The sequence below is a fragment of the Bufo gargarizans genome, chromosome 3 (genome assembly GCF_014858855.1).
Source record: "Bufo gargarizans isolate SCDJY-AF-19 chromosome 3, ASM1485885v1, whole genome shotgun sequence".
Classification (NCBI taxonomy): domain Eukaryota; kingdom Metazoa; phylum Chordata; class Amphibia; order Anura; family Bufonidae; genus Bufo; species Bufo gargarizans.
In genome coordinates this window covers 151,354,582-151,380,742 of record NC_058082.1, presented here as the reverse complement: position 1 = coordinate 151,380,742, position 26,161 = coordinate 151,354,582, and the positions used below count along the sequence as shown (strand labels likewise).

The following is a 26,161-nucleotide window of genomic DNA, read 5'->3' as shown; positions in this document are numbered from 1 at the left end:
TTTTTATATTTTATATTATGTGCAAAGTTTTTTTAAAGTGTAATGCCTATTCAAGCGTGGCCATTACTTTCTGTGTTTCATATATATATATATACAGACGTGGACAAAATTGTTGGTACCCTTTGGTCAATGAAAGAAAAAGTCACAATGGTCACAGAAATAACTTTAATCTGACAAAAGTAATAATAAATTAAAATTCTATAAATGTTAACCAATGAAAGTCAGACATTGTTTTTCAACCATGCTTCAACAGAATTATGTAAAAAAATAAACTCATGAAACAGGCATGGACAAAAATGATGGTACCCCTAACTTAATATTTTGTTGCGCAACCTTTTGAGGCAATCACTGCAATCAAACGCTTCCTGTAACTGTCAATGAGACATCTGCACCTCTCAGCAGGTATTTTGGCCCACTCCTCATGAGCAAACTGCTCCAGTTGTGTCCGGTTTGAAGGGTGCCTTTTCCAGACTGCATGTTTCAGCTCCTTCCAAAGATGCTCAATAGGATTGAGGTCAGGGCTCATAGAAGGCCACTTTAGAATAGTCCAATTTTTTCCTCTTAGCCATTCTTGGGTGTTTTTAGCGGTGTGTTTTGGGTCATTGTCCTGTTGCAAGACCCATGACCTGCGACTGAGACCAAGCTTTCTGACACTGGCTAGTACATTTCTCTCTAGAATTCCTTGATAGTCTTGAGATTTCATTGTACCCTGCACAGATTCAAGACACCCTGTGCCAGACGCAGCAAAGCAGCCCCAGAACATAACAGAGCCTCCTCCATGTTTCACAGTAGGGACAGTGTTCTTTTCTTGATATGCTTCATTTTTTCGTCTGTGAACATACAGCTGATGTGCCTTGGCAAAAACTTCTATTTTTGTCTCATCTGTCCACAGGACATTCTCCCAGAAGCTTTGTGGCTTGTCAACATGTAGTTTGGCATATTCCAGTCTTGCTTTTTTATGATTCGTTTTCAACAATGGTGTCCTCCTTGGTCGTCTCCCATGTAGTCCACTTTGGCTCAAACAACGACGGATGGTGCGATCTGACACTGATGTTCCTTGAGCATGAAGTTCACCTTGAATCTCTTTAGAAGTCTTTCTAGGCTCTTTTGTTACCATTCGGATTATCCGTCTCTTAGATTTGTCATCAATTTTCCTCCTGCGGCCACGTCCAGGGAGGTTGGCTACAGTCCCATGGATCTTAAACTTATGAATAATATGTGCAACTGTACTCACAGGAACATCTAGTTGCTTGGAGATGGTCTTATAGCCTTTACCTTTAACATGCTTGTCTATAATTTTCTTTCTGATCTCTTGAGACAGCTCTTTCCTTTGCTTCCTCTGGTCCATGTCGAGTGTGGTACACACCATATCACCAAACAACACAGTGATTACCTGGAGCCATATATATAGGCCCAATGGCTGATTACAAGGTTGTAGACACCTGTGATGCTAATTAGTGGACACACCTTGAATTAACATGTCCCTTTGGTCACATTATGTTCTGTGTTTTCTAGGGGTACCATCATTTTTGTCCATGCCTGTTTCATGAGTTTATTTTTTTACATAATTCTGTTGAAGCATGGTTGAAAAACAATGTCTGACTTTCATTGGTTAACATTTATAGAATTTTAATTTATTATTACTTTTGTCAGATTAAAGTTATTTCTGTGACCATTGTGACTTTTTCTTTCATTGACCAAAGGGTACCAACAATTTTGTCCACGTCTGTATATATATATATATATATATATATACAGTATCTCACAAAAGTGAGTACACCCCTCACATGTTTTTTAAATATTTTATTATATCTTTTCAAGGGACAACACTAAAGATATGACACTTTGATACAATGTAAAGTAGTCAGTGTACCGCTTGTATAACAGTGTAAATTTGGTGTGTCCTCAAAATAACTGAACACACAGCCATTATTTTCTAAACAGCTGGCAACAAAAGTGAGTACACCCCTAAGTAAAAATGGCCAAATTGTGCCCAATTAGTCATTTTCCCTCTCCGGTGTCATGTGACTTGTTAGTGTTACAAGGTGCAGGTGTGAATGGGGAGCATGTTTGTTAAATTTGGTGTTATCACTCTTGCACACTCTCATACTGGTCATTGGAAGTTTAACATTGCACCTCATGTCAACGAACTCTCAGAGGATCTGAAAAAAAGATTAGTTGCTCTAACTAAAGATTGCCTAGGCTATAAGATTGCCAACACCCTTAAACTGCAGCACAATGGCAAAGACTATACAGAGGTTTAACAAGACAGATTCCACTCATAACAGTCCCCACCATGGTCGACCAAAGAAGTTTAGTGCACATGCTCAGCGTCATATCCAGAGGTTGTCTTTTCAAAATAGACGCATGAGTGCGTCCAGCATTACTACAGAGGTTAGTCTGCATGGTCATCCCAGAAAGAAGCCTCTTCTAAAGATGATGCACAAGAAAGCCCTGCTTTACTGGTACCATGTCCTGTGGTCTGATTTTGAGACCAAGATAAACTTATTTGGTTCAGATGGTGTCAAGCGTGTGTGGCGACAGCCAAGTGAGGAGTACAAAGACAAGTGTGCCTTGCCTACAGTCAAGCATGGTGGTGGGAGTGTCATGGTTTAGGGCTGCATGAGTGATGCCAGCTGTGGGGAGCTACAGTTCATTGAGGGAACCATGAATGCCAACATGTACTGTGACATAATGAAGCAGGACATGATCCCCGCCCTTCGGAAACTGGGCCGCAGGGCAGTATTCCAATGTGATGACCCCAAACACACCTCCAAGACGATGACTGCCTTGCTAAAGAAACTAAGGGTAAAGGTGCTGTACTGGCCAGCATGTCTCCAGACTTAAACCCTGGCTGTGGGGCATCCTGAAATGGAAGGTGGAGGAGAGCAAGGTCTCTAACATCCAGCAGCTCTGTGATGTAGTCATGGAGAGGTGGAAGAGGATTCCAGTGGCAACATATGAAGCTTTAGTGAACTCCGTGTCCAAGAGAGTTAAAGGGAACCTGTCACCAGGATTTTGTGTATAGAGCTGAGGACATGGGTTGCTAGATGGCCACTAGCACATCCGCAATACCCAGTCCCTATAGCTCTGTGTGCTTTTATTGTGTAAAAAAAACGATTTTATGCATATGCTAGTTAACCTGAGATGATTCTCTGGTCACACAAGTAAGATATGACTCTTTTATGTTAATTTGCATATCTATCAAATCGTTTTTTTTACACAATAAAAGCACAGAGAGCTATGGGGACTGGGTATTACGGATGTGCTAGTGGCCATCTAGCAATCCATGTCCTTAGCTCTATACCCCAAATCCCGGTGACAGGTTCCCTTTTAGGCAGAGCTGGAAAATAATGGTGGCCACACAAAATATTGACATTTTGGGCACAATTTGGCCATTTTCACTTAGTGGTTTACTCACGTTTGTTGCCAGTGGTTTATGTGAAATCTCACATTTCTTAAATCCAATATGTTCTATTGTTTTTAAATGGAATTCTAAAAGAAATGCCAATAAAGTAAAAAACATGTATACCCCTCCAAGACTATCTCCACAACATATAGGAACCTAAAAAGCTCAGTTTCTCACCCCAAACCAGCTATGGTGGGCCTATGGGAAAGAGATCTACAACGCTCCCTATCAGAGGCTGAGATTTCTTCCATACTGATCTCCCCACATAAAATCTCTAGATGCACCCGAGTGCAAGAAAATAGTTATAAGATCCTATCCCGCTGGTATAAAACCCCGGACAAAACCTGCCTGTACAGCAGAGACGCTTGAGATCTCTGTTGGAGATGTCAAACAGAGAAGGGTTCTTATTTTCACATATGGTGGACTTGTGTGATCAGGGGGTGGTGGGAGGAGATACTGAAGACCATCAACAAAATATGCCAGACTAATATCTCCTGTACCCCGGAACTAACCCTTCTCTCCCTAGGAGTTCAGAAAATCCCTAAACACACTGCTTCTCTCTTCTTACTTATGCTAAGCGCAGCTAGACTACTTCTTCCGAAGCTATGGCTTACTCGAGATACCCCCAGCCTCGAGTGCTGGTAAAATAAGATAGACCAAATATATAGAATGGAGGTAATCTCCCACTGGGAACTGAGAACAAGATCAGTTTTTCTAAAAATCTGGAACCCGTGGAAAGAATTCAGGCATTTCTCATGATGTCTTCCATTGAACATATATGTACATCATGACAGGGAATTACCTACCCCCGACCCCTTGTCTACTTTCCTTACCTTCCCTCCCTCCCCTTCCCTTTTTCCCTCCCCCCTCTTGATTACTAAGTTACCTGATTCATATATATTGAGATGTATCCTCAATATCTGGTCTAACAGCACTTCTGGTGTAATATGCTGATAATAACGTCCTTACTTCACTGTGTTCTCTTTAAAAATATTATGTACACTTTAAAAATATTTTGTACATTTTAAAAATATTTTGTACAATGAGATATATGTACCTGTACTGTTACATGTTACATGTCACGTGTTTTTTATACATGTGTGTTTTTTATGAAAATAAAAACCATTAATTGAAGAAAAAAAAAAAGTAAAAAACATGTAGGAATGTTACTGGAAAGTGCTTAGTACTTTCCTAGATATAATAGTGAAAATACCTGTGACTACTTGCAGTAAGTTAAAATATAATATGCACTTTTTGATGTAATTAGTTTTGCTATAATATTTGGAGATAGCAACATTTTAATAAGACTTATCCATTCAAATTCTTGTTTCTAAGGCTAATTCTGCAGCTTCACACACACTCACAAATGTGCTCATAGGCCTTGACATTCATCATGCACCAATACTTTCTGAATTTGCATCATTTATTCTCCAGGCTGGAGAATGATGTCAGTATAATTACTATGTTGTTTATTTATTAGGTTTTCTAGTATTCAATGTAATGTCAAAGCAGATAAACACTGCAGCGTAGATTTGAAAGGGTAGGAAATTATCAATTTTTTTATAATTAATATTTTCTTCTTTCTTTAAGTAGTTATGAGCATAGTTATTATTGCACAAGCTAAGATTAGATTTGACAATTGCAAACATAAGCCAACCAACATGGAAGCAAAAATCAATACGTACATTTCCCTTGGGGCCACTATTTACTGTTCACAGCACCATTTACTTAATGGAATGGCAGTTATGTTTGCAGAAACCTTGTAACTAGCATTTTTATGTTTTAACTAAAAGCAGCTTTCTCCATGAATAACAAAAATAACATGCTTGCTGTAGTTAATGGCAAAAATATTTTAAGCTGTCATGCATCAATAACTTATGTGCTGTAGAATAGCAGGACAAAGCAACATTTCTGAAAGGAAGCACTTCAATTGGCAAGCTTTGTTAACTTATCTTGCTTAATTTGAGTGAGATAATGCACTCATCCATAATTGTCTATTAAATAGGTTGAGCCTTCCTGCTTTTTCAAGACTTTTTTTTCCTTATATTTCTGCTGACACTAGTACCATATTTTTTTTTTTTTTTTTTATATATATGGATATACAACTAAGATCTCTTGTAAACATGTCCATTTAAACAGGACCTTTCATCTGGCAAAAAATTGTAAACTAAGTGTCATGATCTGTACAGCGGCACACAGGGATCTCACTGCACTTACTATTATCCCTGGGCGCCGCTCCGTTCTCCTGCTATGCCCTCTGGGATGTTCGGTCACTTGGTTATAGTAGGAGGAGACTGCCCTTGTTCTCCTGGGCGTCTCCTTCTCCTAGGCTGTAGCGCTGGCCAATCGCAGAGCAGAGCTCACAGCCTGGGAGAAAAAAAACTCCCATGCTGTGAGCTCTGCACTGCGATTGGCCAGCGCTACAGCCTAGGAGGAGGAGACGCCCAGGAGAACAAGGGCAGTCTCCGCCCAGTATAACCAAGTTCCCTAAATCTCTGCCTACTATAACCAAGTGACCGAACATACCAGAGGGCATAGCAGGAGAACGGAGCGGCGCCTAGGGATAATAGTAAGTGCAGTGAGATCCCTGGGTGCCGCTGTACAGATCATGCAACTTAGTTCATAATATTTTGGCCAGATGAAAGGTCCTCTTTAAATGGACATGTTTATAAGAGATCTTAGTTGTATATACATATTTTAATATTTTTTTAACATATCCATATATCAACTATAAAAAATGGTCACTTAACTGGAGTGATAACCAGTCAAACAAGTGGAATTAAATTACGGCATCCATAGTTATTTATGAGTATAATTGAAAAGTGAGATTGCCTTTAAAAATTACTTTTAATAGTCAATGGTTAAAATAATAGGCCCAGTAGTCATTCACCACCAATGAAAAAATAATGCGTCGGGACTATGTATGTCTAAAACTTATGATCTGTGTGTCCTTGGATGAGTGATACCTTTGCATTTCTGACGAAGCTGGGCAGTCACTGTCATTGCCTGCAAGGGACATGAAGGGACACACAGGGAGGGTATCACTTTGAGCTAGAATCTTGGGATAAATTAGGGCAAGAGACCCAGCATCTGTCTCCCTCTTTATTGGTATCCCTGTGTTTCATAAACTCACCCTCCTAGCAGGTGTTTACATTTTCACACCTGCCATTCTCCACCTTTTTTCATTGGTGGTGAATGACTACGTATGTTTGTAGTCTTGAAACAAACTATTGGGCCTATTATTTTAACCATTGACTATTAAAAGTTCTTTTTAAAGGCAATCCCACTTTTCAATTATATTCATATATAAACTATACCCATTGCAAATGAATGAATTCAGCCTTTACCCTATTCATGTTATACGTTTTACACCATCTAATTTATGCCATGTGGTTTATCCATTACTAGCATTTGTTATGTTTGTATATATTCCTACATCCTCATATGTGTTTATATATTTCTATATTGTCAGAATCTATAGTGCTTTTATAGTACATCTATATATTATTTGTGCCCCTTTTTTCTATAAATTTCACCATCTATTCAGTGGCCATTCCCCCTGTGAGCCACTACCTGCCTCCTCTCCTGCCTGATGTGCTCCAGCTTGAAGCGCACCGACTGTTTTTCCTGCTCAGTGCACTCCAGCTTGGAGCGCATCAGTGCCCCTCTGGTACTTCCGGTGGCGCTTCTGCGCTTCTGGTTCTCTTGCGTTCCAGGTTGGAGCGCATCGCACTTCCGGTGTGTCACTTCCGGTTTCTGCACTATAGCGCGCCCTTCTCATGTAGAAAACAGCCACTTGGCTATGAATAATTGGTATGTATCCAGTGTACTTTTAAGCCATACTTTGAAACTGTATGTCTATGTATTTGCACCTGCTCCTGAGGAAGGGGAATATTGTCCCCGAAACGCATTGAGCCATACATTTATTGAAATAAAGGGATTGACCAGAAGCCTCCAGAAATGTGCTGCCATCAATCCTTGACACCTCTACATGCGATCCTGAATGGGGGTGTAAAGTCACAAGTGTCTTGAGCTTTATCTTGCTGACTACCCCCAGCGAAGTGAGTGCATACAGATTTTAGCTTTATTTATTCTATCATTTTAATTGTCTCATTTCATTTACATTAATATTTATTGATCCTTAGGTTCTCTGTTTTTCTATTTGTCACTGCAGCACCTATCTGTCTGTTACCTGGGACCTGTGAGTCCCCTTTCTCTTATACTTGTTTCCATCAAACTATTCCAAATATGTTTATAATCTATGTATTGAATATACCATACCTAAGACTAAGGGAATAGCGCTAATCACCTCTCATCTCACAGACATCTACCGTCAGACTTGTGAGATTGCATCACCATACGGCGGTCTTTGTCGCATTTTCTAACTACCATATTTTCTTATCTGCATATTCTAACATCTCTATAAAGCCTCCTTTTACAATATGTCAGACCTCAGGCCTATTTTGACCTTAAAGTGGTATTCCCATGTCAGACATTGATGACATATGGCTAGGATATGCAATCAGTGTCAGATAGGCACTGGTTCCACCTCTGAGACCCTCACCTGTCTCAAGAATGGGCCCCTGAAGTAAAGGGGGAACAGCCATACATGCAAGGCTATCAGCCGCCCTCCATTTACAGCTATTAGCTAAAAAAAGCAGAACACTATTCCCAGCAGTCCTATTGGGGTTAATGGAGAGGTGACAGTGCATGCGCTGTGCGCTCTCCATTCACTTCAATGAACCTGCTCCCACAGCGGCGAAAGGAGAGTGGCCTGTGGTCACACTTGCTCTGATGCACCCCCTTTAAATCCTAGCAATATGCCATTAATGTCTGAGATGGTTATAATCCTTTAATAACCAGCAAATTTTGTATTTATTTTTTTGTCTCTCTGTTATATAACTTTTTTTAATGACATGGCTAAATGAGATCTTTCTTATGCAGGAGAACATGTATATGTTTTGGAGCTCTTTTGGGAGTATAAATACATTTTTGTGTAATGTAACTTTTTTGAGAGGCAAATATAGCTCCTTAAGTAGTATCACTATATGTGGTAATTTCTTTGGAGTGTTGTGGCACACCTAGGGTCAGTCACGTGATGATCGAGCCACGTGTTCCAGGTGAAAGATGTTGACAGAGCAAAATGACAGAAGCCAGCACACAGGTTAAAACTCTGCCATGTTGCCAAATTGGGAGTGCCCTAGGCTCTTTATTTATACCCATTCCAAGGGTGTAACCTCTTAAAATATTGACATGATTGGTTTACAAATATTCCAACAATGACTTCTGATTGGTATACAAATAATACTTCTAATTGGTCAGAACTGAATCCATCTATTGATTGGTTAGTATTCTATGAGCTTTCTATTTTCTACTAACGGGTTAATTGCTGAGACCATGCTTCTTTAGCAAGAAATGCATATTTGGCTACTTAGCATGTACAAACCTTATCTTATCTCAACACACATCGCTAACTTTTATAGTTTTTAGCTTACACATCATTGTCATCTTCTTATGGTGCACACAGAAATGAAACACAAAAGTCTCTCTGTAAAATGGAGTCTCAGAAAAGCTTGGTATCTCCCCAACAGGAGCAACTTTAATTATCCAAATAAGGCCTCATGCACACGGCCGTTGTTTTGGTCCGCATCTGAGCCGCAATTTTGGCGGCTCAGATGCGGACTTGTTCACTTCAATGGAGCCGCAAAAGATGTGGACAGCACTCGGTGTGCTGTCCACTTCCGTTTCTCTGTTCAGTGGCCCCTCAAAAAAAATATAACCTGTCCTATTCTTTTCCGTGCTTTGTGGACAAGAATAGGCAGTTATATTAAAGGCTATTTAATTTAAATTGCAGAACACACACGGACGCCATCCGTGCTTTGCGGATCCGCAGTTTGCTTTTTTATATGACGCATTGCACTTTATGTTGCTGGTAAATATTGGTTCAAACAATTTGTTTTTATTTCTTTTTTTAATCTGTAAGTTAAAGAAAATTAGAAAAAAATGAATTTGTTAAAATTTGAATATATCAGTTTTTAAGACAGATGGCCATAACAATAACAACAAAAACATTAATAATTAACATAAACCATATGTCTATTTTATGTTGGCATAATTTTTTAAACATGCTTTAAACAAACTGTTTAGGGAATTTTAGAAGGCTTATAAATTTAGTAGCTTTTTTTTTTTTTTTTACATAAAAAAAAAAAATCCTAAATGTATTTTTTCATTGGTACAGTCATCATTTTAAAAACTGCACCCCCAAAGTATTGAAAACAGCATTTAGGAAGATTGTTCATCTTTTTTAACAAAGCAGGTGTTAACAGAGACATAAAGCTCAATATTTGCCATATAAACTTGGTACTGTAGCCTTTACAAATATCCTATATGTGGCCCTGATGTACCTCTTCAAGCACAGGATTTTAGGGTCTCCCTTTTTGGATGTTTTTCAGGCACCATTTCAGATATGCAGAGACCTTAAAGTTGCAAAAAACATAATACCCCCCAGACCTCCTTTTGAAATCTACACCCCTCAATAAATTCATCAAGAGGTGTAATAAGCTTTTCAACCCCTTAAACATTTCATAGAATTTATTATTATGAAGTAGTGAAAATAAAAAAATTAAATGTTTCCAATAATATGCATTTTATCTTTTTTAGTATTATTTTTTTTTTTTACAAGGGTTAATAGGAGTCAAAGCATCCCACAAGCTGTTGGTTCACTTTATCTTGCTTATGGCAATAACCCACATGTGGTCATAAACTTCTGTTCTGACATGCGGCAGGAGCACCATTTGGTTGTTAGTACTTGGATTTTGCTGAAATGGACCCGTGCAAAGTCTTTGGGGTTTTTTATTGGGCTATGTATGGCTTTTTAATTGCTCTTATACCATATATTGGAGACAATGTGGCCACAAAATTGTGCAGTATAAATGATATGTTAACTGTCATCTTCTGGTCAGTATGATTTCAATATCAAATTTGTATTTTTTAAATGTTTTACTACTTTTGCATTTTTTTCTTTAATATTATTTTTATGTTGACATATTCCAGGGCCCATAACTTTTTTTTTTCAAAACAGACATGTGATGGCTTGTTTTTTGTGGTACAAGCATTCGGTTTTAGCAGTACTATTTTGTCATACATTGGTTATTTTTATTTAATTTTTTGGAAGGCTAGGTGCCCAAAAAACTGAATCCCAGCTACTTTCTTATAGACTGTAATTTGTTTAAATTCCTCACAATTTTTAAATGTCTGTTTTCTATGAGTACTTAGACAATCATCTGTGAGCTAAAACACAACACAAATGACTCCTAATATCCTGAGGATTGCTATGTTTCAGTATGGATAAAATGTATCAGCTTGGTGTCCAACCAGTTTATATTTACAGAGCATTGCCTAGACTCACTGGATACAACCATGGCAAACTATCAGTCCTACGTCAGTATATGTTTTAAATAGTGTTGAGCGAAGTTATCAACCATTTGGCTGCTTCTCCAAATTTCACAAATAAATTTGATTTGTGACGAATTACTTCATTACGAAGCGCATTTCTTTGTAAGTAGCAGGCACAGTGAACCCCTTAGATCCTGCTTTAATCACTTATTGCGGCATCTGAGATTAACATTGGCGGCTTTCAGAGGTTAATCCGGTAGAAAAAGAATATATAAAAAAATACTTGCCTTATCCATTTGATTATGTAGAGGCCATTGTGGCCATCTTGATTGAAGACACCACACAAAATATTGCACTGTGACATGATGGCGTCACCAGCCAGTCATACAGTATGTCACCACTCTCGGGATTTCGCGTGGTATCTTCAATCAAGATGGCTGCCGCAGCCTCTTTGCATGCAAATGTATGAGGTATGTAATTTTTTTGCCACCATTTCAGGGAGAATTCATTACCAGGAAGAATGATGAAATTGAGCTTCAAGGCAAATCAAATTTTTCCTAAAATTCGGATCAAAGTCAATTCTTTTGACTTTGTTTCGCTCATTACTAGTTTTAAGCATAGCTGGGAATGTCCTTTAAAGATCATAGTGTGTTCAAACAGTTTATGAAGGTAATTAGCATATGAATAAAAGTGATTTTTAGCAAAAATGAAAAGACATGTGGGGGTAAGACTAGTATATTTTTATCTAGATCAAGGAGACTGATATGATGATATGAAAAGCTCTGTAGCTAAAATCTGGCTGACAGAATCCATTTAAAGATCATAGCAGCTGCAAAAAACACACTAAGAAGGTAAAACATTGCCTTTTTATTATTTTTTATTATTATGCACTAATGTGTACTCATACAGCAGGGTTACAACTACAGTTGCAAGAAAAAGTATGTGAACCCTTTGGAATGATATTGATTTCTGCACAAATTGGTCATAAAATGTGATCTGATCTTCATCTAAGTCACAACAATAGACAATCACAGTCTGCTTAAACTAATAACACACAAAGAATTCAATGTTACCATGTTTTTATTGAACACACCATGTAAACATTCAGAGTGTAGGTGGAAAAAGTATGTGAACCCCTAGACTAATGACATCTCCAAGAGCTAATTGGAGTGAGGTGTCAGCCAACTGGAGTCCAATCAATGAGATGAGATTGGAGGTGTTGGTTACAGCTGCTCTTTAAAAAACACACACCAGTTCTGGGTTTGCTTTTCACAAGAAGCATTGCCTGATGTGAATGATGCCTTGCACAAAAGAGCTCTCAGAAGACCTACAATTAAGAATTGTTGACTTGCAAAAAGCTGGAAAGGGTTATAAAAGTATCTCTAAAAGCCATTCTGTTCATCAGTCCACGGTAAGACAAATTGTCTATAAATGGAGAAAGTTCAGCACTGCTGCTACTCTCCCCAGGAGTGGCCGTCCTGTAAAGATGACTGCAAGAGCACAGCGCAGACTGCTCAGTGAGGCGGATAACAATCCTGGAGTGTCTGCTAAAGACTTACAAATGTGTCTGGCATATACTAACATCCCTGTTAGCGAATCTACGATACTTAAAACACTAAACAAGAATGGATTTCATGAGAGAATACCACAGAGGAAGCCACTGCTGTCCAAAAAAACATTGCTGCACGTTTACAGTTTGCACAAGAGCACCTGGATGTTCCACAGCAGTACTGGCAAAATATTCTGTGGACAGATGAAACCAAAGTTGAGTTGTTTGGAAGAAACACACAACACTATGTGTGGAGAAAAAGAGGCACAGCACAGCAACATCAAAACCTCATCCCAACTGTGAAGTATGGTGGTGGGGGCATCATGGTTTGGGGCTGGTTTGCTGCATCAGGGCCTGCATGGATTGCTATCATCAAAGGAAAAATGAATTCCCAGGTTTATCAAGACATTTTGTCAGAGAACTTAAGGCCATCTGTCCACCAGCTGAAGCTCAACAGAAGATGGGTGTTGCAACAGGACAACGACCCAAAGCATAGAATTAAATCAACAGAAGAAAATACGCCTTCTGGAGTGGCCCAGTCAGAGTCCTGACCTCAACCTGATTGAGATGCTGGAGCATGACCTCAAGAAAGCGATTCACACCAGACATCCCAAGTATATTGCTGAACTGAAACAGTTCTGTAAAGAGGAATGGTCAAGAATTACTCCTGACTGTTGTGCACATCTGATCTGCAACTACAGGAAACATTTGGTTTAAGTTATTGCTGCCAAATGAGGTTCAACAAGTTATTAAATCCAAGGGTTCACCTACTTTTTCACCTGCACTGTGAATGTTTACATGGTGTGTTCAATAAAAACATGACATTATGTGATCTGCCCACGATGACATTTTATCTCCAACCAGCACTGTTTTATGCAGTTTGTAGGGTTTTTGAGGTCTCACAGATTTCCCCTTCACTGCCCTAAAGTTTTCTTAGCAGGATGTATTCGCTGTTTTGTGGCAGGCTGTATCCAAAATACAGAATTGTCAATGGCTACAAAATCCTCCCTAAATAGTCCATTAACAGAATACAGGCTTCCATAAATATCCCTGTATTCTGCTGCCTATAAACCGTTGAGGAATTGCAGAATCATTTGAATGTAAAGGAGAGCAGCTTTATTAATGCCAGGTCCTGTTTTTTTTATAAAGTGCGATGTTATTCCAGAAGGATATCTTACTCTTGCCTAGTAGTGCTAATGATATCCACCTATAAGCTAAAAGAAACAGCCTGCCCATACAAACAAGGTGCAAATTTGTTTGGCCTTTAATATATTCTGCTTTCTACTGGTTAATTCTGTTTCAGAATTTATTCTTTTGTAGATCTCCAAGCTTTCTTATGGAAATAAGGCTTTTTAGAAGATTTGTACTCATTTTCAAACACTGTTACATTCATTCAAGTGTGCCATTATACAGAGGCAGCTGGCTTTTATCTAGTGATATTTACTTCAAAAAGCTAAGTTAAATGGTATCATAGATTAATTCTTAGGTCACCGGAAGACCCTTTTTTAGAGTAGAAAGAGATTTTGTAATTACTTAGGCTACAGCAATAAAATCACTGAACATGTGTACTGTAAGATTTATCATATCATGTGCTACAACACAAAGCAGCAAAAAAACAACAACAACAAAAAAACAAGTTATAAAAATCAAACATGGGAACATGACATCCTTGTCACAAATATGCATTGCAGCTTTCCAGTAATTTACAGCTCTACATAACATGCTTTCTTGAGTACTATTTTTTTCATTCAGGAAGCAATGAAACTTCAAAAAGGGCATTATCCTCTGCAATTTCTTACATAAATCAAACTGGAAATAAGACACATTTTACAATTCAATTTAAGATCCCACTGAGACAATAATGTTGCAAGCTGTGCATTTTGCAAAGTAATATAGTAATGTCTAGTTTGCATTTTTGAAAAACCAAATTAATCACAGTTTATTGAATATGTTCAAGAGAACCTAAAATCATTTATTATTAAAAATATGTTGCAACAAATATAAACTATATTTTATACATAAAGGACAGACTCATTTATTCATTAGAATAAAACGCTCAGAGGTTGCATTTTAGAAGAACATGGAATGGCACAAAGCGAATGTATATTATATGTAAATCTGCATATGTATTACAGACATAAAAATGCACCAATTAGCATTTTTCCGACCCATTTCTTTATTTTTGTACTAATGTTTAAACTAAATGTTTTATTGTACCCTTGAATAAGTATTTCATCAGTTTTTGGTTTGTAGAAAAGATTATTAGTTGACATTTAAAGCCTATGGATACTTTGGTACTGAATGTTGTATTGTCCATTTGCTTTCTAGATGCAAAATTAAACAATTTTCTAGCATGTTTTTAAAAGTCCCCTACCATTTGTTTCTGTAGGATGAGTGTAAGTCCTTCACCTAGCTTCTGGTAATGCTGAATTCTGACATAAATCTCTCAGAGCTCTGTTTCTATTAGCTTTTTCTGCTCTCCCCCTCCCTTCTCTCAGCCTTAGCAATAACAGTAGGAGGATGTACTTGAAATATGTGTGTGGAGACAGGTGAGAATCCAAGGAAAGCAGCTCAGGAAGGTTGTAGATAGGGATGAGAGCCCACACAAGGTAGTTTACAGGGTAAGATTTACACAGGCTGTGTAATCTACCCATATGGTAAAAGTCTGAAACTAGGAGCAGGTTGCAAACCTGATATGGAGAGGGTGGGTCAAAAGAATGAAGGTTGCAGAATGACACTTAGTCCCTTTTAACGCTACATAAACACTAACATAAGTAAAAAATGTTTTTTGTTTTTTTTTTCTTCATTTTTCCATGTCAAAGTTGTCCATAGCCTTTAAGGACGACACAGTGCATACAGTTTTTTATGACATCTAATCTATCAAGTAACGTTGGTACGTATTAGCAGCACTAACATATGTAGAAATATTTTAGCATTTTTCCGTGTCAAAGGTGTCCATAAACTTTAATTTTTTTAGGGTCTCTAAGCTATCAAGTTGGTACCTATTAGCAGCATAGACATGGCAGTTATAGGCAGCCAGTATCCTAGGCCTACTTATGTTGATATAGATTAGTCAGTGCATGGGTTATTACTAGTGGACTAGAGTTATCAGCAAGAAATATGATGTAGCCCATATGTAATTGATCATATTTCAAGTTCAGTTTTCTTTTCGTTAAGTTTAGTTCTATATCGATATTATTTTCTAATACTCTGGGGAAATACTAATATAAAGGTGCACAGGACAAAGATTGTTGAACAGAACCAACAAGTGTCAACATTCTGTGTCTTCTTCACAGATTATCTCTGCACAGCATTAGTCCATCTACTGTATAGAAAATTGCAATATAGTCTTATTCACATGAATTAAGCCATCTTGCAGTTTTCTGCACAACAAGTTGACCAGATCACCACTATGAAAAAAAAGGCTAAATAGATTTTTGACCATTGTTTCTGGTGATTGTTGGTTTCTGAGGTTGGATCCCCACTGATCAATGTGTTGTCACTTTACATGATAGAAGTACTTGTTTAAATTAGGGTCAGGGTTAATATACAAATTTTCATGATGCACAAAATAATCAGTTCAAAGATAAATTTTGCTATTACATAGCTGTCCGTGGAGAAGTGTTCCATGTCCAAAGCTTCATGATGTACTCAACTTTATATTGCTTTTATATTTTTATGTAGACAGCACATAGTTATCAAATAAAAACATTTTCTGGTCCGTTACCAAATTTTTATAATGCCACATATTATATAATCTAAAAGAGGTGGCCACCTTCTGAGTGTTTTGGGCAAATCCTACCTCTTGGGCAGACCTGCCAAGGGAAACATACTGCTCCCCACTGCTGGGTTCTGTATCCTTCGATCCCTGGCCTTATCTGCTTTACTCAGGTCCCCTGCTGTCAACATCCCCTTTGACACAGCAGCAACCAATAACTGCTCCCCTTACATCACATGATCACATGGGAGCAGGTCACCATTGTTGCCGGCAACTGGTTGCAGTGGTGTCAAAGCAGATATTGACAGTGGGAGACATGATGGAGGCAACCAAGGCTGAAAAGCGAAGAATCTGGGACCCATTACTGGGAAGCAGGTAAGCATGCCTCCCTTTGCAGATCTGCTGAGGAGGGACGGCTTGGCAAAAACCTCCCAAAGGGTTGCAACCCCTTTAAGGTTAGATATCTCCAATTCACCAAATCTGACGAGGATCAAACATGGAATGTACAATCCTGTCCAGAAATAATTATACATTATGATGCTATCAAATAAGAAAACAAAAATAAGAATAGCATGTATCACGAGAGACACCTAATCTACTTTTCTCCATTGATTTAATGCAACAGAAGACCATATGAAGTAAATTAAATATATACTGATTCCATGATTTTGTTAATGGATAGTTTAAGCAACCTAAATTCAATTCAATGTATATTCATTCCTACAGGGAGCAGTGATGGTTCTTGGGAGAAAGAAAAACTTCAGTCTCTCCCAACCCAAGGATCACAAGCCTCTGTTAACCATGCCACCTTGCCTGGACAGCATAACCTTCCAGTTACTTATCCTCTCAACTCTCTACAACAGAATCACCTTCTGCCAAATGGTACGACATGCTGCCATTCATCCCTCATACGACAACAATTAATATCAGGTGCTTTTACTGAAACCTTAAAAACACCTCAAAGTTATTTTTGTTTAATCATTAATGGTTCATATATGTGAAATTGATATTCTGAATCCTATTGGACCATCATGACAGGAGATAACTGATATCTGCTTGGATAGTGTCATAAAGAGCCACCACAGTCAATGTTTGTTGTAATTGGAGAACTTCTGGTGGCTCAGGCATAAACTAATAGGGAGATGATCATTGTCTGATCACTCCCATCTGCTTGCAGTATGGTAGAACTGTGTTTCCATGCCATAACCTGTGGTATGAGCAGACTGGCTGTTTGCTAATCATTTGGAGTGTGGATGGTTTGGGGTGGTGTTAATGGCCAACAATTTAATGTGTACTGCCTAATAAATAATTATTTGATTCTCCATTGTGATGCTATGCAGGAGCCTGGAAATGTTAAGTTCTTTGCATCACTTCTAGTTTTGTGCTGTGGATGATAAGTGCAGATCTGGGAGGGAAGGGATGCAACTGAGCTCTTAACAAGCTCTGCCTCTAATGCCACCAGATGTAAGGCAGCTCTCCTATAAGTCAATGTTCAGCTCTTAAAATAAGCCTTGAGACATGACTTGGATATTAAATAAGCCAGCACCTCATCTGCAGACAGCTGTTTCGGGGGGGATTGCCCCTCATCAGTGCAGAGCAGAGAGTACTGGCTTAACTAGGTGAGAGGCCTGTGTACGAGCAAGGGGGAACTAACTCTAAGTGCAGATCTTCATGCTTTTCTGTAAATGTGCATGTGTTGTCCACATTCACTGCAGCAGAAGGTGGCACATGTTGATATGTGCTGCCTATAGTTGTGTACCAGAGTACAGAAGATGATTTCAAGGTCTCCCATGTGATCATGAAGTAGATTGGGGGCTTGATGTATCTTTTTTGGAATTTATGAATGCCATTTGACAATTTGCATATAGATTTAAACTATATGTGACTGTACTAATACATCACATTTCTTACCCTCTGGGCTAGAGCATTTTCTGCAGGCTCCAGGCATCAAATTTTCTAGTTACGTGGCTGGCCCAAATTCTGCACTGAGCATGCTCAGGTCACTCAGCACCCTCGGGATACTTAATTCCAATTATTTTTGTTTAGAGATTTATAGTGTTTGCTATGTAGGCTGGTTCAGTATAAAATTAAATTGGTTTCTGTATGTTTGATTTTCCCAAGTAGTTTAGACCTCGTCTTCTTTGATTGTGATGCATATAAAGATTTTCTTAGTATTTGCTTGCAGAATCTGAAATAGTTGAGTTTCTCATGGATTTCTCATGCTGCATCAAACTACTCTTTGAATAAAAGAACACAAACTGAAAAGTTTAATATGATGATATTGTAATAGGTTACCTGTATGAATAAACGGTATCTTGATCTACTAGATCTAGATGTCTACTCATTGTGGCTTCGCTTTTAAAGTATACCTCCAGTGATGATCACGAGCAGTTCACCTTACAGTAAAACAGATAGTAATAGCAGCATAGATGGAAGAAAAGGCAGTATGATTACTTCTGCAATCATAACTCGAACCTCTTTAGAATTATAAATTTTTGAGGGGAGCATCTATCCCGCAAGAAGTTCTAGCACGTCTATTCAATGCAAGGAAAGTCAATTGTTTTCAAAGGGAACTGTGTAACACTTCATTTGGTCTATATGGGCGCTGTAGAGGAAATGAAAACTTGCTGCCTGGCTTCCCGTATTGATTACAGCTGTCCTTTAGGGTTATACTGTATGCAATGGAAAACTCTTTGAAAAGCCTATGTTCATGGAATAGACTGTATAAATTGGAAAAACCCTGTAATGTGATTGTGCATTTACTGTTATTCTGAACATGTATGCATATCTTTTAAGAGGTTAGAAGGTAGCTATCTTTTGATCAGCTTCTTTTCCAAATTGAAATTTCTACCTTAATCACTTTGGTATCCATATTAGAAGAAAAACTCTTCTCAATGGTTTCAGCCATAGAGAATATCAAGTGGTCACTGTTGGGTGACGAGGCAACTTGCATGTGTGTCGTTATTTCAGCTTTAGAGCAAAAATAAAGTAAGCAGTAACATTTGCTGGAATACTAAATGCAAATATTATATATAATATACTGTCATTTAAAGGCTTTCTTTGATCTGCATTTATAGGTCTGGAACTTCCTTTCATGATGATGCCCCATCCACTAATTCCTGTAAGCCTACCTCCAGCCTCTGTTACCATGGCAATGAGCCAGATGAACCACCTCAATACCATTGCAAGTATGGCTGCAGCTGCACAAGTACAAAGTCCACCATCCAGGGTTGAAACGTCTGTAATAAAGGTGATTTTCATATATATATATTATTTTGTGTTCTTGTTTTGTTCTTTGTTTTGTCCTTCCAACAAGAGTACACTGTAGTCATGTCTTTAGTTATTTGCAGCCCAAATATTTGCCTCCTTTACAATTGCTGTAAATCTTTTAGTGATGAAAACCCGACATTTTTCGGTTTCACCCCAGAATGGAACTGATGCGGATCACCTGGTGAACGTGAAACGGCGCTGATAGCTGTGTTTGCTACACTAGAGTAGACAGAAGTGGTTATATTTTCTCCTCATTGTTCCCGGCTGTCACTGACAGCTCAGCGCTAACCAGCTCCGGCTAGATTGCAGGAGCCTCAAACGCATACCTTATATTTACCATAAAGCGGGTTTTAGGCTCAGGACCACACATCATACGTAAACAGGCTAAATATTTTGTCAGCATATATATTTAATTAAAATCAATACAAATCTGTTTTTAAGATGGTTGAATGCTTCTACGGTGCATGTTATACACAGTGTATCACAGTGTATTACAAAAGGGCATTCATCTGCTCTGTCTTGTACAGTGATATCATCTGTAAAGATACTATGGGCCAGATTTATCATTAGCTCAGGTCAGAATAATGGAGTGAAAAAGTCCCCCAAAAAGTCCCAAACGCTAAAACTGCGCACAAATTTGTGACTTTTCTGCTCTGCACTATGCTCGCCAGTTTTCTGAAAGTGGGCGTGTTTTCTTATGTAAATGAATCTCTAGACAGATTTACTATTGGGACTATTTAAAAAATCGCAAAAAAGTCGCAATTTCACTCCAGTGAGGACCATGCTTATCTTATGAGACTTTTTAATAGAACATGCGACTTTTTCATAAAAACGTGCAACTTTTTCGTAAAGATGTGCGACTTTTGTAAAGCTGCTTTCTGACGGATAAACTGCTACCGTGAAACCACATTTATTACAGTCTTAAAGGGCCGATCATAAATCTGACTTGGCTAAAACTGACTTTAGCCATATGTTAAAGTGGAGTGAGCTGTCAGAGTCATGATAAATCTGGCCCTATATGTTTTAAAAAGGGAAACAAAAAGTGAAGTGAATAAATAAAAGTGAGCGCAAAAAAAAATCATATCAGGAATCAATTGTAATAGATTTTGACATTTTTGCTCTAAAAGCTGCCTTCTAGCATGCCATACTATGAATAAAAAATGCATTCTATATATCGTAGTGTGTTCTATAATACCTTTATAGTGGAATTATCCTTTAAGTCATTTTGTGTAATTCCCTTTTCTATATTGTTAGGACACTGCTTGCAGAGACTTTTGAATAGACTTGAATGCATTGTGTGCACATATAAAGATTTGAATAAGATTGCTACATGAAAAGTTGAATAAATAAAAAGGTTACATTTATTGCCTGAATGGAAAATATTATTCAGATTATAGCGATTATAAATAGCTCTAAAATGATACTAAGAAAGTAGTACCTTAGGTCAACCTGTCTGAAATTACATTTGGAGAACTATACATGGTTTTATGGGTTGCATTATGTCGCTGCCTTGGCCTCATGCTGAGAGATTTTTTGAATCTGCCCTTTCTGAAATGAGATGAGCATTAGATGTCCTTTTGTAATAGAATGTTTAGATATATGAGATGGGTGAATGGCAAAGGAGCTGTAACAGGCTGGGATAGCCAAGCTTGACAGCCATGAATCACTCTGTGTATGATTGCCATGACCCGTACATGCTGAAGACATGAGGTGGATATTTTCATGCATTTTACAATGTTTTATTTTGTTGCAATTGAAAGGATTATACCGAATATAACTCCATATATTTTATGACCTTATTAGCCATAAAAATTGAAAAATCTATAAAATGGCACCATAAAACGCTGCAGTCTATTCTTTCAGCAGCAAATCTAGAGATGTTTGTGGGGTTCCTAATAAATATTGAATTTATTTAAAAGCTAACTAAGGATGAGGGAATCTATGAAAAAAATACAATTTGGATTTGTTACAAACTATACAAAAATTTGTTTGCCAAACAAATCTTAAGCTTTCAGACACATCACGTAAAAATGGCACCTAGCGCCATTTTACTGTTAATATTGGATGGGAAAACCATGAAGGAGGAATATGGGGGATCACATGACACTGGAAGAAAGTGGGGAGTGAAGGGATTGCCCTTGTTTGGCTTAGAGGCTGAAATACAGCCTCTTCGGCCAGTCAAGGGAGCCGTAGGCAGGGAGATGCCTATATTGATCCAGCAGAAGTGTCAAAGTGTGTTCAGCTTCTGATCAGGAAGGTGTGTATCTATAATGTGTGGTAAGAAAAATTACAAAGGCAGAAGCAACTATATCAGTGTGATACGGACACTACTATACGGAATAATAGAAGGATATGCTTGTGTAGATTTTAGGGAATTTGATCAGGGAAAGCTTTGAGGGAGTGAGGGGCCGGTCACACTGTGCTCAAGCTGCTTGCTTCTGCAGCAACTAAAACTCAGCCTCGCACTTCTGCATTACAAAACCACCCCGTAACAAAACCACCCCAATGCAAAAAAAATACTTTTTATATGAACAGAGAGGTTGCATTTTTTTCAAAACCTCATTTCTATAGTATATTTTTGCCAGCATATCACACCAACAGCATTCTGCTTCAGACACTGAGCAATTGCAGATTTGTTTTCAGTGCATTGTATCTGTGTTATTAAACACATAGCATTATTGCTAAATAATTTTATGGCAATGATGCCATTTTTATATCAGTGATATTAAACTTATAGTTCAAAGACATTTCACCGCAAACACTGCATTGTTATAGCAGCTACATTATTGCAGCCAACTGTGATTTTCATAGACATTTCAGTACAATAATCTAACTATTGAACAAGTGATATTAAGCGTATTGTTCAAAGACATTTCCGCAAGCACTGCATTGTTATTTTTGTGTTAGCAGACCCCTTTTTGCAGCAGACCGTGTTCTTCATAGACGTTTTTAGTACAATAATTTTATTGTTGAACAAGCAATAATAAATGAATATTTAAAAGCCATTTCCGCATTATTCCCAATGAAAATCATCAATATTAGTCTCAGTGTGTTTGTAGAATGGGAGGGACATTTAATTACAGAAATCACATTAGAATTCTGCTAGTACTGTTTAATAATGTGTGTATCAAACACATGACTTTTCATTTATAGAAAGCCAGTGATATTTTAGAAGATGAGATTGTAGACTGGATGGCTCACTCCTTCTCTGTAGGATGATGTGGAGGTCATTCCTCCTCCTCCTCTATTGAAGCCCAGAGAAGCAGTTCAGTTTTAGTTGCATCCTCCGTGTCTTTACTGCCCCATCCTAGCGGGGCACTTTTTTTTTTTTATAAGAAAAGGCAACTAGCCAGATTGTGGTGCTGAGGAGGAGACAACACAATAAAAGGGTGGTTGCAGTGGCAGCAATAAAGAGCATCGATAACATATGGCCAGAACTGGCAGGTCCAGATCTGCTTCTATTATGGTCAGCTCAGGAACTGATGATGCAGCTGATACTGTGGGTGCTGGCTCAAAACGTGGCAGACTTAAGGCAAGCTTGACTGCTAGCTCTGTGCAAATATAAAAAGCATCGCCGTGTGAAAGATCTGCAGGATTAAAATAAGCCGTAAGCATTTAAACACAAACATAGGCACTATGACTCCATTGAACTACATGCACCAAAAGCAGCAGCTACTGTCAGCTAATGCACCAAGAGTGTCTTCCTTCTCCCGGTTCCCTTTGCGGCAGCCAGGCCACGTCCACATGCAGTACAGTTTCCTTGTCATTGCTATCATCACATGCCGCTTCTCCTACTCAGATTCCTTCTACTCTGCTCCATCATCAGTCATTGATAACAGAATGTGCGGCCAAAAACAACTCTATACTAGTTTAATTCCCAGCAGAGCAAGTTGCTGGTGGTGCAGTTAGTTAATTCTGCTACCTATAGGGAGCTAATGGTTTGTGTTTAGCTTCACTGGAAGATACCTAGCCAGCATTATTTCTTTTAAAAAAAAATATCCCTTTTTTGTACTGTCGGAGTACCGCAGCATTCTGCAGTTTTATGTCCGGCCAAAAATGCATTAATTCCGTATCCGGCCCGAGTGTTCCAGTAAAACGGATCTGATTTTGCAGTCTGAGCATGCGCAGACCTTTAAAAATTAGAAAAAAATAAATACCGGATCCGTATTTCCGGATGACAACCGCATCCGGATCCGTCTCACGAATGAATCAATTTGCGTCCCGGCTGGCAGTTCCGGCGACGGAACTGCCTGCTGGAATCCCCTGCCGCAAGTGTGAAAGTACCCTTAGTCGGTGTTTTGTTTACTGGATATCCATGCTTTCAGACCCATGCTATCTATTAAAAATGGGGGAATGCTTTTCTCTGCTGAAAGGAGGCCAAACTACTTTATTACCAGGAAACACTGTGTTCGCAATTTGCCACAACTTTGGTGAGCAGACGCCTTCCATCTGTGTGTGCCTTCTACGCCCCCTGCAGAGTCAACCACCTCTTGCGGTCTACACTGCCACAAACAGTGGAAGCTGTACCAGCATCCACTTCAATATCATCAACATAATGGAACAATTTTTTCATGAAACAAATGATCAAACTGAGACTTACCACCTCAACCCCCAGGTTCACTCCTGGACTCTGGCCTTTCTCTAGTGTGTATCGTGTTCTCTGACCAAATGGACTTCTCAGAAGGCAGACTGGGACAGGGGCCTGAATCAGCCCAGTATGCTCTGTCTGTTCTCTCTTGCCCAGGAACCACTCTCATCTCAGAGAGGGGTTTGAGCACGGCAGGTGCCGTTGTGACACCCAAAATGACAAAGTTTTCCTTCACCAGTTTACAAAACATTACATTTGTCAAAATGAACGAGGCATGGATCTGTGAGGATTTCACACCCTTACACCAGATAAATCTGCTGCTGTTGCTGTCTGCCTGCTTACCATCATTTCCCATACTGCATAGCTGCAGCTGCCATCATGCCACAAGTCTCTGCCTGCCTACCATCATTTCTGTACTGTATGACTGCTGCTGCCACAATCATGCCACTGCTACTGTCTGCCTGCCTACCATCATGTGTTGTACTGTATGGCTGCTTCATACCACTATCCCTGTCTGCATGACATCCATTATTTTTTGTACCGTTTAGCTGCCGCAGCCACTGCTCCCACAGCTGCTACTCCATTCTACTAATCTTCCTACTGGCACTTCTATTACTCTTACTGTCACTACCTTGATCACTGCACAGTCACTACTACTACTACTACTACCACTATCCCTAAACAGCCACACACACATCTGCTACCTTGTCTATTCAATGTTGTGCTGTTACTGCCGTCGCTACTATTGCATCTGCATGCCAATATTACTCTACCCTTTCCACATCTACAATGTACTGCGGCTGCTGGGTAACATCTTTTCATAAAAAATAAAAAAAATGAGTCGATGGAGACTAGAGGGTGTTTTTTACAAATTTTCTTTGATTTCTGACGAAACGATAAGGGAACAAATCATTTTTTTTTTTTAAATCATTTGAAGTTCGCTTATTTCTAAGCACACATTAAGCTAACATAAAACACATGATTTGTATAATGACTTAAAGAAAGGCCTGGGATTTTGTACTGCAACTATATTTGTTAATGTTTAAGATGTTAGAATGTAAACTACTCTTTAATTGTATGAAGATAATTGTATTAACAATGTAACAATTAGTAATGTACACATGCAATTATTATTTTGTAAACAGCCATTTTGTAATAAATTTACTGAGTTTTCTTTTATTTATGTCACATTTAGGAACGAGTTCCAGATAGTCCATCTCCTGCACCTTCTCTAGAAGATGGCCGAAGACCAGGCAGCCACCCTTCATCTCACAGAAGCAGTAGTGTTTCTAGTTCTCCAGCGCGAACTGAAAGTTCATCGGATAGAATTCGTATGTCATATACTTCTATACATTTCCAAAGTAAACAAGCAATCTTATTCATTTTACATTTGGCGTTACAAAGGCAACATTAAATCTCATTGACATACAGCACATAGAAGTGGTAGTCTGTCATTCTTCTTTTAGAGGAATTGTCTTCTACTGTTTCTTTGCAGGTCCATTAGTGTACACTCACGTGGTATAAATGTTGTAGCTTTTCTGCAGCAGAGTTGCATCAGGAAAATCCTCAGCATTTACATTAGCAGCAGATGCCATTTCACAACAAAGTCTGCACATATCATGACATATCGTGCAGATTTTATATCCGCAACGTGTTCATTTATGCTGTGGATTTCTGCAATGCAGTGAGTAAAATCTCCTGCAATTCCACACCATACCATTGTGCTGCTGCAGAAGTCTGGCAGATAGTCTCTGGATTTTCCGCTGTGTAAAATCTACACTGGACCCCCCATGTGTAGCCGTCCACATACTGCATTCTGTCTCCTACTTCTTGCTAACATGTATTTTGTACGTTAGCAAGAAGTGGTGACAGAAAGGAAAGAGCACGGCTGCAGGATCAGACATTTACTTTTGAATAGTAGCTCTAGATGCTTTTTTTATTATTTTACCATTTATGCATTGGATGATTGGAGCAGGAAATAAATTGTTGCAAGGATGGATGTGTATAAGGGAGTCGGGAGAGATAGCTGTCAGCTGACCGATTGTTTGGCTGCCAGCTATTGAACATGTATGACCACCTTAACCACTTCAACCCCCCTAGCTGAAACACCCTTAATGACCAGGCCACTTTTTACACTTCTGCACTTCTCTACTTTCACCATTTATTGCTCGGTCATGCAACTTACCACCCAAATGAATTTTACCTCCTTTTCTTCTCACTAATAGAGCTTTC

The 26,161-nt window shown here is 38.7% G+C and overlaps 1 protein-coding gene across 6 annotated transcripts in view; it reads left to right on the top strand.

The window, feature by feature from the left end:
* Positions 1-26,161, top strand: part of DACH1 (dachshund family transcription factor 1) — a 228,705-nt gene that overhangs the window by 106,049 nt on the left and 96,495 nt on the right. For 3 of the 6 annotated variants that reach the window (XM_044286059.1, XM_044286055.1, XM_044286060.1), the window contains 3 exons: positions 16,798-17,001; positions 19,149-19,321; positions 25,125-25,290. In XM_044286059.1, the coding sequence (XP_044141994.1) occupies positions 16,798-17,001; positions 19,149-19,321; positions 25,125-25,290 (543 nt within the window). The remainder of the gene's footprint in view (positions 1-16,797; positions 17,002-19,148; positions 19,322-25,124; positions 25,291-26,161) is intronic. The other 3 variants (XM_044286057.1, XM_044286056.1, XM_044286061.1) reach the window with 3 other exon arrangements.